At 44.1% G+C, this 14,304-nt stretch overlaps 1 protein-coding gene across 2 annotated transcripts in view; it reads left to right on the top strand.

Moving 5' to 3' along the window:
• LOC129830668 (regulating synaptic membrane exocytosis protein 3-like) overlaps positions 1 to 14,304 on the top strand; it is a 160,063-nt gene that overhangs the window by 34,502 nt on the left and 111,257 nt on the right. For both annotated transcript variants that reach the window (XM_055893266.1, XM_055893265.1), the window contains exon 2: positions 5,019 to 5,327. In XM_055893266.1, the coding sequence (XP_055749241.1) occupies positions 5,048 to 5,327 (280 nt within the window). In that variant the 5' untranslated portion in view covers positions 5,019 to 5,047. The remainder of the gene's footprint in view (positions 1 to 5,018; positions 5,328 to 14,304) is intronic.

Here is a 14,304-nt window from a genome sequence, read left to right as displayed (position 1 = left end):
GAAAAAAACAATGCATGGCCATCCTATTTCTAATGTTTAGTCTTTTCATAGAAAGAATTTAGCCAGCTACAGTACATTTCCTACTGTTTTGTTTAACATTTTTTACATTTTACATTTTGGTCATTTAGCAGACGCTCTTATCCAGAGCGACTTACAGTAGAGTGCATACATTTTATTACATTTTTTACATACTGAGACAAGGAAATCCCTACCGGCCAAACCCTCCCTAACCCGGACGACGCTATGCCAATTGTGCGTCGCCCCACGGACCTCAAAGTTAATATTGCATTTTACTGGTGAAATATAGGCTGGCTAGACCAAGAAAAGTACAGGGGAAAAGTAGCTATACATCAGTCGGAGGGGTGTCCGGACGTTCGTCAATTCTCATCCGAGTTTAGAAGTGCAAATGAAGCATCAAATGTGTCTGATGCCGAGCAGAAATGACAATAAAAAGCCTTTTAGATCTGTGTTTACGAAATGCAGCAAGATATTTCTTCATGAGCTGGACTGTTTGTCTTTGTAATTAGTTTATTTTTGTTTGCGCTCGTTATTATATTTAGCTAGCAGCCTCCATGCCAATTCGCTATTACTTCTGGTAATAGACACCCAATGTTTGTTTTTTTAATTGTGTTTTTTGGTGCCCACTTGTGTTCTAAACCGGTAATACTGTAAATCTTGCGGTGAGAAAAGGACCGCATGAAGATATGAACAGCTGTATACCACCCAACAATGGAGGCCATGAGGAAAATGTTTACTGACAAAGGCTCACCGTTGAGCTCGTCAGCTCTCTTTTAGAATCCAGAGGAAATGAAACAATATAGAGGTAAGATATACACTGAGTATACCAATCTTCAGGAACACCTTTTTAAGATTGAGTTGCAGCCAAGACCTTTCACCTGGATTTAGCTGCTCAGGATTTCATTCACACGGCAGGTGTCTTTAATGTTTTGTACACTCCCAGTGTATGTTGCCCTATAAGTTGTGCAAAGTTGGTAGAATCTTATTGAAAATGGTTTTACAGTTATGGTTTTAAGGTAAGGGTTTACAGTAAGGGTTTACTGTAATGGTTTTACAGTAAGGGTTTTACAGTAAGGGTTTACAGTAAGGGTTTTAGAGTAAAGGTTTACAGTAAGGGTTTTACAGTAAGGGTTTACAGTAAGGGTTTTACAGTAATGGTTTTACAGTAAGGGTTTTACAGTAATGGGTTTACAGTAATGGTTTTACAGTAATGGTTTACAGTAAGGGTTTACAGTAAGGGTTTACAGTAAGGGTTTACAGTAATGGTTTTGAGGTAAGGGTTTACAGTAAGGGTTTACAGTAATGGTTTTACAGTAAGGGTTTACAGTAAGGGTTTTACAGTAAGGGTTTTACAGTAAGGGTTTACAGTAATGGTTTTATAGTAAGGGTTTACAGTAAGGGTTTTACAGTAAGGGTTTACAGTAAGGGTTTTACAGTAAGGGTTTACAGTAATGGTTTTACAGTAAGGGTTTACAGTACGGGTTTACAGTAAGGGTTTACAGTAAGGGTTTTATAGTAAGGGTTTACAGTAAGGGTTTACAGTAATGGCAGTCAAATGTCCTTCAGCAAAGTGTGTTCAATAACTTTCTTTCACTTTGAAAATGTGTAGAAAAAACATCTAATTGAATCCCCTAAATGTTCATATTAATGTGAAATTCCTGTTATTTTTTTAAGATTTCTCAGAAAAACAAGCTTTTCCTCTCTGAGCGTACTGCAAGCTTTTGTATTTTCAAAGCCTTTTTACATTTCATTCAGCCCCTTGTCATCTTAATTTAGCTTTTTGTAATCCACGGAAATAACTTTGCAGGCGACCCCCACAATATGAAAAAATCTCCAGAAGTTACTGCGAGAATGCAGCCGACACCCTATACAGTTTTGATCTGTGTGTGTGTGCGTGTGCGTGCGTGTGCGTGTGTGTGCGTGTGCGTGTGTGTGTGCGTGTGTGTGTGTGTGTGTGTCCGTGCTTGTGTGTGCGCGCCTGTGTGTTTGTCCTAGGCTAGGACTTCCCCCTACTGTGCCGGTTGGCTCTATAGGTTATCATCTGTCAGTTCTTAAGGTCAAACTGAGAAAAAGTCTTCAAAATAACACTGAAGACAAATACCAGCCAACAGGTTCCCCACACAGCAGCAGGCCAGACCTGACATTTCAAAAACCTCCTGTCTGATGGTGTGTGTGTGTGTGTGTGTGTGTGTGTGTGTGTGTGTGTGTGTGTGTGTGTGTGTGTGTGTGTGTGTGTGTGTGTGTGTGTGTGTGTGTGTGTGTGTGTGTGTGTGTGTGTGTGTGTGTGTGCGCGTGTGCGTGCGTGCGTGCGTGCGTGTGTGTTCTCTCAGATCCTATACTAACTCATATGAACAGTTTGCATACATATACACTCTATGTGTCCGTGTTTGTTTGGGACATTATTGATGATGCAGCGAAAGGATTTCTGATGACAGCAGACATAATAAATACATGTAGTCTTGTTGACTTTGTAAAACAACCTCATCCTTCAAATATTACCCCCCCATCCTTTCCAGTTACACAACTGCTGAAATATCACCTGCTGAAATATCACCTGCTGAAATATCACCTGCTGAAATATCACCTGTTGAAATATCACCTGTTGAAAAAATCACCTGCTGAAATATCACCTGTTGAAATATCACCTGCTGAAATATCACTGGTTGAAATATCACCTGCTGAAATATCACCTGCTGAAATATCACCTGCTGAAATATCACGTGCTGAAATATCACCTGCTGAAATATCACCTGCTGAAATATCACCTGCTGAAATATCACCTGCTGAAATATCACCTGCTGAAATATTAACTGCTGAAATATCACCTGCTGAAATATCACCTGCTGAAATATCACCTGCTGAAATATCACCACCTGAAATATCACCACCTGAAATATCACCACCTGAAATATCACCTGCTGAAATATCACCTGCTGAAATATCACCTGCTGAAATATCACCTGCTGAAATATCACCTGCTGAAATATCAACTGCTGAAATATCAACTGCTGAAATATCCCCTGTTGAAATATCACCTGTTGAAATATCACCTGCTGAAATATCACCTGCTGAAATATCACCTGCTGAAATATCACCTGCTGAAATATCACCTGCTGAAATATCACCTGTTGAAATATCACCACCTGAAATATCACCTGTTGAAATATCACCTGCTGAAATATCACCTGCTGAAATATCACCTGCTGAAATATCACCTCCTGAAATATCACCTGTTGAAATATCACGTGTTGAAATTTTGCTGAGCTCCAACACGTAACCTCTCCCCTCTGCTCCAGCCTCCCCATACCAAAGCCTGATATATTGATATACAGTATATATTTTATTTAACTAGGCAAGTCAGTTAAGAACAAATTCTTATTTACAATGACGGCCTACCCTGGCCAAACCCGGACGACACTGGGCCAATTGTGCGCCGCCCTATGGGACTCCCAATCACGGCCAGATGTGATACAGCCTGGATTCGAACCAGGGACTGTAGTGTCACCTCTTGCACTGAGATGCAGTGCCTTAGACCGCTGCGCCACTCGCGAGCAAATAGTTCAAACACATACATAAATATATATAAATACATGTATTACTCACATACATGCCTTTGGAAAGTATTCAGACCCCTGGACTTTTTCCACATTTTGTTACTTTACAGCCTTATTCTAAAATGTATTGAATTGTTTTTTTAGTGTTATTGTGCTATTCATACACAGTACCAGTCATTAGTTTGGACACACCTACTAATTCTAGGGTTGTTCTATATTATTACTATTTTCTACATTGTAGAATAATAGAGAAGACATCAAAACTATGAAATAACACATACGGAATCATTCAGTAACCAAAAAAGTGTTAAACAAATCAAAATATATTTTATATTTGAGATTCTTCAAAGCAGCCACCCTTTGCATTGATGACAGCTTTACACACTCTTGGCATTCTCTCAACCAGCTTCACCTGGAATCCTTTTCCAACTGTCTTGAAGGAGTTCCCACATATGCTGAGCACTTGTTGGCTGCTTTTCCTTCACTCTGCGGTCCAACTCATCCCAAACCATCTCAATTGGGTTGAGGTCGGGTGATTGTGGAGGCCAGGCCATCTGATGCAGTACATATATTATTCTGCAATGTAGAAAATAGTAAAAATAAAGAAAAACCCTTGAATGAGTACGTGTGTCCAAACCTTTGACTGGTACTGTATATATGTGTATATATATTATAATACATGAGTTTTCCATATGGGTCTCCAACCTAATGTGTGTTTACGTGTATATGTTTGGATATCGTCAGGGTTGAGTTCTGCAGAAGACAAATGTCAATCTCGAATGGATTAATAAAGTTCTGATTCTTCTTCTCTCCCAACTCAATCTAACCCCTCTTCTTCTTCTCTACCAACTCAATCTAACCCCTCTTCTTCTTCTCTCCCAACTCAATCTAACCCCTCTTCTTCTTCACTCCCAACTCAATCTAACCTCTCTTCTTCTTCTCTCCCAACTCAATCTAACCCCTCTTCTTCTTCTCTCCCAACTCAATCTAACCTCTCTTCTTCTTCTCTCCCAACTCAATCTAACCCCTCTTCTTCTTCTCTCCCAACTCAATCTAACCCCTCTTCTTCTTCTCTCCCAACTCAATCTAACCTCTCTTCTTCTTCTCTCCCAACTCAATCTAACCCCTCTTCTTCTCTCCCAACTCATTCTAACCTCTCTTCTTCTTCTCTCCCAACTCAATCTAACCCCTCTTCTTCTTCTCTCCCAACTCAATCTAACCCCTCTTCTTCTTCTCTCCCAACTCAATCTAACCTCTCTTCTTCTTCTCTCCCAACTCAATCTAACCCCTCTTCTTCTTCTCTCCCAACTCAATCTAACCCCTCTTCTTCTTCTCTCCCAACTCAATCTAACCCCTCTTCTTCTTCTCTCCCAACTCAATCTAACCCCTCTTCTTATTCACTCCATATTCGATCTAACCCCTCTCCCCTCTCTCTACCCCCTCCAGCCCATCGACTGTCCTCCTGCTCAGTAGTCATGATGCTTAGCAGCTCTGTCGAGGTGCCCAGTCCCGTCCACGGTGGCATGACCGGTCTCTCCGGGATGAGGGCGGCAGTGGTGGGGAACGTTGTCCGGTCCTCCAGTATCTCGGGAGCCATGTACAGCCTGGAGAAGAGTCCCGGGAGTGGCGGTCGGCCGGGAGAGGTGGGAACGCTGGCCGGGAACAAGAAGAGACGCTCAAGCCTTGGAGCCAAGATGGTGGCCATCGTGGGGCTGTCGCAGTGGAGCAAGAGCACTCTGCAGCTCAATCAGCAAGGTCCGTTTCATGTTGTTGCATTTTAGTTGTTGGCGGCCATTTTAGGGCAGTGGAGCTAATAGGAGCATCCTGTTGCTCAACCAGCAAGGTTCATCACAATACATTATTCTTATGTATGAGGTTGTTGTTCGTACTCGACCTCGGATGATCGCCTCTGGTGTAAAGTACTTAGGTAAAAATAATTGAATGTACTACTTAAAACCTGTTTGGGATAAGGGGCACCATTTTCACGTTCGGATGAAAAGCGTGCCCAGAGTAAACGTCCTGCTACTCAGGCCCAGAAGCGAATATATGCCTATTATTAGTAGATTTGGATAGAAAACACTCTGAAGTTTCTAAAACTGTTTGAATGATGTCTGTGAGTATAACATAACTCAAATGGCAGGCGAAAACCTGAGAAAAATCCAACCCGGAAGTGGTAAATCTGAGGTTTGTAGTTTTTCAACTCATTGCCTTTCTAATATACAGTGTCTATGGGGTCATATTGCACTTCCTAAGGCTTCCACTAGATGTCAACAGTCTTTAGAACCTTGTTTGGGGATTCTACTGTGAAGGAGGGGGGAATGGGAGCTGTTTGAGTCAGAGGTCTGGCAGAGTGCCATGAGCTGGTCATGCGCATGGCCGTGAGAGCGACCTGCGTTCCATTGCATTTCAAAAGACAAAAGAATTCTCCGGTTGAAACATTATTGAATATTTATGTTAAAAACATCCTAAAGATTGATTATATACATCGTTTGACATGTTTCTACGAACTGTTATATCACTTTTTGGACTTTTCGTCTGAACTTTCGCCTGGACTTGCCCGCGCCTCGTGAGTTTGGATTGTGAACTAAACACGCTAACAAAAAGGAGGTATTTGGACATAAATGATGGACTTTATCGAACAAAACAAACATTTATTGTGGAACTGGGATTCCTGGGAGTGGATTCTGATGAAGATCATCAAAGGTAAGTGAATATTTATAATGCTTTTTCTGACTTCTGTTGACTCCACAACATGGCGGGTACCTGTATAGCTTGTTTTTGTGTCTGAGTGCCGTACTCAGATTATTGCATGGTGTGCTTTTTCCGTAAAGTTTTCTTTAAATCTGACACAGCAGTTGCATTAAGGAGAAGTATATCTTTAATTCTGTGCATAACAGTTGTATCTTTTATCAAAGTTTATGATGAGTATTTCTGTAAATTGATGTGGCTCTCTGAAAATTCGCCAGATGTTTTCGAGGCACAACATTACTGACCATACGTACCAATGTAAACTGAGATTTTTGGATATAAATATGAACTTTATTGAACAAAACATAAATGTATTGTGTAACATGAAGTCCTATGAGTGCCATCTGATGAAGATCATCAAAGGTTAGTGAATATTTATAATGCTTTTTCTGACTTCTGTTGACTCCACAACATGGCGGGTACCTGTATGGCTTGTTTTTGTGTCTGAGTGCCGTACTCAGATTATTGCATGGTGTGCTTTTTCCGTAAAGTTTTCTTTAAATCTGACACAGCAGTTGCATTAAGGAGAAGTATATCTTTAATTCTGTGCATAACAGTTGTATCTTTTATCAAAGTTTATGATGAGTATTTCTGTAAATTGATGTGGCTCTCTGAAAATTCGCCAGATGTTTTCGAGGCACAACATTACTGACCATACGTACCAATGTAAACTGAGATTTTTGGATATAAATATGAACTTTATTGAACAAAACATAAATGTATTGTGTAACATGAAGTCCTATGAGTGCCATCTGATGAAGATCATCAAAGGTTAGTGATTAATTGTATCTCTATTTCTGCTTTTTGTGACTCCTCTCTTTAGCTGGAAAATGGATGTATGTGTTTTTGTGACTAGGCTCTGACCTAACATAATCATATGTTGTGCTTTCGCTGTAAAGCCTTTTTGAAATCGGACATGATGGGTAGATTAACAAGAAGTTAAGCTTTAATTTGGTGTATTGCACTTGTGAATGTATGAAAGTTACATATTTGCCAAAAATATTTTTGAATTTCGCGCTCTGCCTTTTCAATGTTTAGCAATAAGAAGTTAAGTAGTTTTTTTATGGTATCTGTACTTTACTTTACTATTTATATTTTTTACAACTTTTATTTTTTCTTCACTACATTACTGAAGAAAATTATGTACTTTTTACTCCATACATTTTCCTTGACACCCAAAAGTACTCATCACATTTTGAATGCTTAGCAGGACAGGAAACTGGTGTAATTCACACACTTATCAAGAGAACATCCCTGGACATCTCTACTGCCTCTGATCTGGTGGACTCACTCAACACATGTTTAGTTTTTAAATGATGTCTGATTGTTGGAGTGTGCCCCCTCCGTAAATTAAACAAACTAAGAACATTATGCCGTCTGTTTTGCTTAATATAAGAAATGTGAAATGATTTATACTTTTACTTTTGATACTAAAGTATATTTAAAACCAAATACTTTTAGACTTTTACTCAAGTAGTATTTTACTGGGTGACTTTCACTTTTACTTGAGTCATTATCTATTAAGGTATCTTTATTTTTACTCAAGTATGAAAATGGGGTACTTTTTCCACCACTGATGATCGCTCTTCCTCTCTATCCTTTGCTCACGTTTTCTTTCACCTGCCTGGTTAGAAATACTGCTCCATCTCCTCCTTACTTCCTATGGCCTCGCTCTCCTCTTTCCAGCTTTCTCTTTAGCTTCTCTTTTTTGGGGGTAAAACTTGATCCGCTTCTGTCTCTTACTTGTTCCCTCTTTTCTCTGCTCGTAATATCTCACCATTCCTGCCAAGTCAGAGACTTTGTCAAATTCTCTCCTTTTCTTTCTCTCTATCTCTCTCACATCCCTTCATTCTTTTCTCTCTTTTCCGTCATCTGCTCTCTTCCCTCTCTTTTCACCTCCCTATCTTGTCCTCCCTCTCTTCTCCTCCCTATCTTGTCCTCCCTCTTGTCCTCCCTCTCTTCTCATCCCTCTCTTGTCCTCCCTCTCTTCTCCTCCCTCTCTTCTCCTCCCTCTCTTTTCACCTCACTCTTGTCCTCCCACTCTTGTCCTCCCTCTCTTGTCCTCCCTCTCTCCTCCTCCCTCTCTTCTCCTCCCTCTCTTTTCACCTCCCTCTTGTCCTCCCTCTCTTGTCCTCCCTCTCTTGTCCTCCCTCTCTTCTCCTCTCTACTCTTCTCCTCCCTCTCTTCTCCTCTCTACTCTTCTCCTCCCTCTCTTCTCCTCTCTCTCTCTCTCCTCCTCCCTCTCTTCTCATCCCTCTCTTCACCTCTCTCTCTCTCTTATCCTCCCTCCCCTCCTCCCTCTCTTTTCACCTCCCTCTTGTCCTCTCTCTCTTCTCCTCCCTCTCTTCTCCTTCCTTTCTTCTCCTCCCTCTCTTCACCTCTCTCTCTCTTCTTCTCCCTCTCTTCTCCTCCCTCTCTCTTATCCTCCCTCCCCTCCTCCCTCTCTTCTCCTCCCTCTCTTCACCTCTCTCTCTTCTCCTCCCTCTCTTAACCTCTCTCTCTCTTCTCCTCCCTCTCTTTTCCTCCCTCTCTTCACTCTCTCTCTTCACCTCTCTCTCTCTTCACCTCTCTCTCTCTTCACCTCTCTCTCTTCACCTCCCTCTCTTCACCTCCCTCTCTTCACCTCTCTCTCTTCACCTCCCTCTCTTCACCTCCCTCTCTTCTCCTCCCTCTCTTCTCCTCCCTCTCTTCACCTCTCTCTCTTCCCCTCCCTCTCTTCTCCTCCCTCTCTTCACCTCTCTCTCTTCCCCTCCCTCTCTTCTCCTCCCTCTCTTCACCTCCCTCTCTTCACCTCCCTCTCTTCTCCTCCCTCTCTTTTCCTCCCTCTCTTCATATCCTTTTATCCTATTTCTTGTGGTCCTGATCTCTCGCTATCGTCTTTCCTCGCCTTGTTTTCCATAGATTCCTTTTTACTTGTTTCAAATACTTTATATCCTGTGCCTTTTTTGTATTGAATTTAATCTCTCAAATACTTTTGTCTCTGCCTCATAGAATGGTGGTGATTTCTTTCTTCTTTCATCCAGCATCAAAGATTACCTCAGCATAGGAGAAAGATGCTGTAGCTTCACAGTGTGGGTTAGCTGTAGGTCTATTGTACACCTATAGGCATAATGCCTGCTAATAATCAGACTCTTTCATACTGTGGTAAGTGTATCACCCAGCATATTGCTAGCAGCAGTATGGTAATGCTAGCCAGTGTAGCTTAGTGGTCCCTTTATTTAACCAGGCAGGTCAGATAAGAACAAATTCTTATTTACAATGACATAGTAGCTAGCCAGCAAGATCACACCAGATCGACGTCAGTATTCAACGTTTGTTCAGGACGTCAGGAGATGCCTTCAATATCGTCCACTAGGGGGAACGTGAGCACATATTATCATCTAGTAGGCTTGATAGGTTGTTGTGGATGGGGATAGAGGAACGGCTTAAACTACATTCTTCAGTGCCGAGGACCGTGGGTTCAAACCCAATGCTAGGCACTCATTTTTTGTGTTTCTGTTTGAAGCTTATTCCAAACCTTAACCCTTAACCTTTACTAGTTAGAATTAAAGCCTAAACTTAACCGTCAAGTCCAAAACAACAGAACACCTGTCGTGACTTGGTAAAGTGCACATGTGCACTGCATAGCATCAACCAGAGTCAATGAATCACGGCAGACCGAGGTTCAAACCCAGAGGGAACTGTGGTAACCCTGATAAATGAGAACTCTATTGGTTGCTGCCCATCAAGGCAGCCAACGGCTCTAACCCACAGGGAAACCGTGGTAACCCGGACAAAACACCTGCCTAACATCGACCATGGCTGCCCATGTCCAAAGACCCTACTGGTTCCAAAAAGGCTCCCACAGAGGCCCGAGTCTGGAATGCCAGAACTCACACAAGGAACCGCAAGTCCAAAACATTTGCATTCGCTCACTGCCTCATCGACGAACCAAGGTAGCCTAAGGCTCAAACCCACAGGGAAACTACCAGCTACCTGACACCCACTCATGGAGCCAGCCAGAAGAACACTGTGAGCCACACTGGGTGCAGTTACATCCAAGCAACAACAACAATAACAACAACAACAAAAACTCCCAACTCGCTGCAGCGCAGATATCACCAACCATCATGGCCCTGAACAATGCCCAAGATCAGCCACACCCCTAGAGGAACAGGGTTGGAGTATAAACCTACAGGAGAGTATCTCTCCGGGAACAGGGTTGGAGTATAAACCTACAGGAGAGTATCTCTCCGGGAACAGGGTTTGAGTATAAACCTACAGGAGAGTATCTCTCCAGGAACAGGGTTGGAGTTAAAACCTACAGGAGAGTATCTCTCCGCGAACAGGGTTGGAGTATAAACCTACAGGAGAGTATCTCTCCAGGAACAGGGTTGGAGTTAAAACCTACAGGAGAGTATCTCTCCAGGAACAGGGTTGGAGTATAAATCTACAGGAGGGTAGTTCTCCAGGAACAGGGTTGGAGTTAAAACCTACAGGAGAGTATCTCTCCAGGAACAGGGTTGGAGTATAAACCCACAGGAGGGTCTCTCTCCAGGAACAGGGTTGGAGTGAAAACCTACAGGAGGGTATCTCTCCAGGAACAGGGTTGGAGTATAAACCCACAGGAGGGTCTCTCTCCAGGAACAGGGTTGGAGTGAAAACCTACAGGAGGGTATCTCTCCAGGAACAGGGTTGGAGTGAAATCCTACAGGAGGGTCTCTCTCCAGGAACAGGGTTGGAGTTAAAACCTACAGGAGGGTAGTTCTCCAGGAACAGGGTTGGAGTATAAACCTACAGGAGGGTATCTCTCCAGGAACAGGGTTGGGGTATAAACCTACAAGAGGGTATCTCTCCAGGAACAGGGTTGGAGTGAAAACCTACAGGAGGGTATCTCTCCAGGAACAGGGTTGGAGTTAAAACCTCAGGAGGGTATCTCTCCAGGAACAGGGTTGGAGTGAAAACCTACAAGAGGGTACCTCTCCAGGAACAGGGTTGGAGTGAAAACCTACAGGAGGGTACCTCTCCAGGAACAGGGTTGGAGTGAAAACCTACAGGAGAGTATCTCTCCAGGAACAGGGTTGGAGTGAAAACCTACAGGGGAGTATCTCTCCAGGAACAGGGTTGGAGTGAAAACCTACAGGAGGGTAGCTCTCCAGGAACAGGGTTGGAGTGAAAACCTACAGGAGGGTATCTCTCCAGGAACAGGGTTGGAGTGAAAACCTACAGGAGGGTATCTGTCCAGAAACAGGGTTGGAGTGAAAACCTACAGGAGGGATGCTCTCCAGGAACAGGGTTGGAGTGAAAAGCTACAGGAGAGTATCTCTCCAGGAACAGGGTTGGAGTATAAACCTACAGGAGGGTATCTCTCCAGGAACAGGGTTGGAGTTAAAACCTACAGGAGGGTAGTTCTCCAGGAACAGGGGTGGAGTGAAAACCTACAGGAGGGTATCTCTCCGAAACAGGGTTGCAGTGAAAACCTACAGGAGGGTATCTCTCCAGGAACAGGGTTGGAGTGAAAACCTACAGGAGGGTATCTCTCCAGGAACAGGGTTGGAGTGAAAACCTACAGGAGGGTATCTGTCCAGGAACAGGGTTGGAGTGAAAACCTACAGGAGGGTTTCTCTCCAGGAACAGGGTTGGAGTGAAAACCTACAGGAGAGTATCTCTCCAGGAACAGGGTTGGAGTATAAACCTACAGGAGGTTATCGCTCCAGGAACAGGGTTGGAGTGAGAACCTACAGGAGAGTATCTCTCCAGGAACAGGGTTGGAGTTAAAACCTACAGGAGGGTATCTCTCCAGGAACAGGGTTGGAGTATAAACCTAAAGGAGAGTATCTCTCCAGGAACAGGGTTGGAGTTAAAACCTAAAGGAGAGTATCTCTCCAGGAACAGGGTTGGAGTATAAACCTACAGGAGAGTATCTCTCCAGGAACAGGGTTGGAGTTCAAACCTACAGGAGGGTATCTCCAGGAACAGGGTTGGAGTGAAAACCTACAGGAGAGTATCTCTCCAGGAACAGGGTTGGAGTGAAAACCTACAGGAGGGTATCTGTCCAGGAACAAGGTTGGAGTGAAAACCTACAGGAGGGTAGCTCTTCAGGAACAGGGTTGGAGTGAAAACCTACAGGAGGGTAGCTCTCCAGGAACAAGGTTGGAGTGAAAACCTACAGGAGGGTAGCTCTCCAGGAACAGGGTTGGAGTGAAAACCTACAGGAGGGTATCTCTCCAGGAACAGGGTTGGTGTTTCTCTAAAGAGTTTTTCTCCCTTAGGTTTTCATCCAATTGGCGACAGATTTTCCTGTAAATATTCTGAAATCCACATGAAGAAAACATGCTTATTTTCCCACCAGTGATGTGTTTCCACCAAATGGACGTGTTTAATGGAAAAAAAATCAGGGCGTGAAAACAAATATATACTTTTTTTCACTTAAGTTTTCTTGTACCGAATACAAATCTACAGTTCAATGTGTTTCCTTCGCATTTTCAACTCTGCTGATAGTTCTATTATAAAAACTGTTGTGTTACATAGTAAATGTGCTCACACTGGTCTTTGGCACGTGCACTCTATTCAACAGCTCACAGATACAGTGACGGTAGGCTAGTCTACATGACTAGGCTAGTCAAGCAGCGAGAATATTGTCACCAGAATAAGACCAGCGATATTCATTGGAAAGGAGCATCGAGATCACCACCCTGTGAAGTTCATCATCATTTATTTCATCTGTAGCCTCTGGTTTCCAGAGTCGTAGTAGCAGGACCACACACCACACAGTATCATCTGTAGCCTCTGGTTTCCAGAGTCGTAGTGGCAGGACCACACAGTATCATCGCATGACTCCAAGTTTACTACGATATGGTGGTTATTTTATCAATATTTGCGCGTAAAGACGTTTCCACCGCCATTTCTCGCATAATACATTTTACCAACACACAAATATCCCACCATGTCGATTAAACAAATTATCTGTAGACATTTATCAAATTGTCCCGAAACTTCCTGTTTCCATCACAGCTGTCGTGATTAGGTATTTTATGCGATATGACTTTACTGGCATGCCAGACTGGTAGAGGTTGGGTTTACTGGCATGCCAGACTGGTAGAGGTTGGGTTTACTGGCATGCCAGACAGGTAGAGGTTGGGTTTACTGGCATGCCAGACTGGTAGAGGTTGGGTTTACTGGCATGCCAGACTGGTAGAGGTTGGGTTTACTGGCATGCCAGACTGGTAGAGGTTGGGAGTCCATTGTTTTTTCTTCCTGTTTCTTTCTCTCATTCCCTCTCTGACTCTCCTATCACTGTCTCATTCCCTTCTTCTCTAATCTCAACCCTCTCTCTCCCCCCAGTCTCAACCCTCTCTCTCCCCCCTCCCCCCTCCCGTCTCAACCCTCTCTCCCCACCCAGTCTCAACCCTCTCTCTCCCCCCGTCTCAACCCTCTCTCTCCCCCCCAGTCTCAACCCTCTCTCTCCCCCCCCAGTCTCAACCCTCTCTCTCCCCCCCAGTCTCAACCCTCTCTCTCCCCCCGAGTCTCAACCCTCTCCCCAGTCTCAACCCTCTCCCCAGTCTCAACCCTCTCCCCAGCCTCAACCCTCTCCCCAGTCTCAACCCTCCCCCCAGTCTCAACCCTCCCCCAGTCTCAACCCTCTCCCCAGCCTCAACCCTCTCCCCAGCCTCAACCCTCTCCCCAGTCTCAACCCTCTCCCCAGTCTCAACCCTCTCCCCAGTCTCAACCCTCCCCCCAGTCTCAACCCTCCCCCCAGTCTCAACCCTCTCCCCAGTCTCAACCCTCTCCCCAGCCTCAACCCTCTCCCCAGTCTCAACCCTCCCCCCAGTCTCAACCCTCCCCCCAGTCTCAACCCTCTCCCCAGCCTCAACCCTCTCCCCAGCCTCAACCCTCTCCCCAGTCTCAACCCTCTCCCCAGTCTCAACCCTCCCCCCAGTCTCAACCCTCCCCCCAGTCTCAACCCTCTCCCCAGCCTCAACCCTCTCCCCAGTCTCAACCCTCT

The sequence above is a fragment of the Salvelinus fontinalis genome, chromosome 32, assembly GCF_029448725.1.
Source record: "Salvelinus fontinalis isolate EN_2023a chromosome 32, ASM2944872v1, whole genome shotgun sequence".
NCBI lineage: Eukaryota > Metazoa > Chordata > Actinopteri > Salmoniformes > Salmonidae > Salvelinus > Salvelinus fontinalis.
Note: the sequence above shows the minus strand (reverse complement) of the source record. Positions and strands in the feature narration are given on the sequence as shown.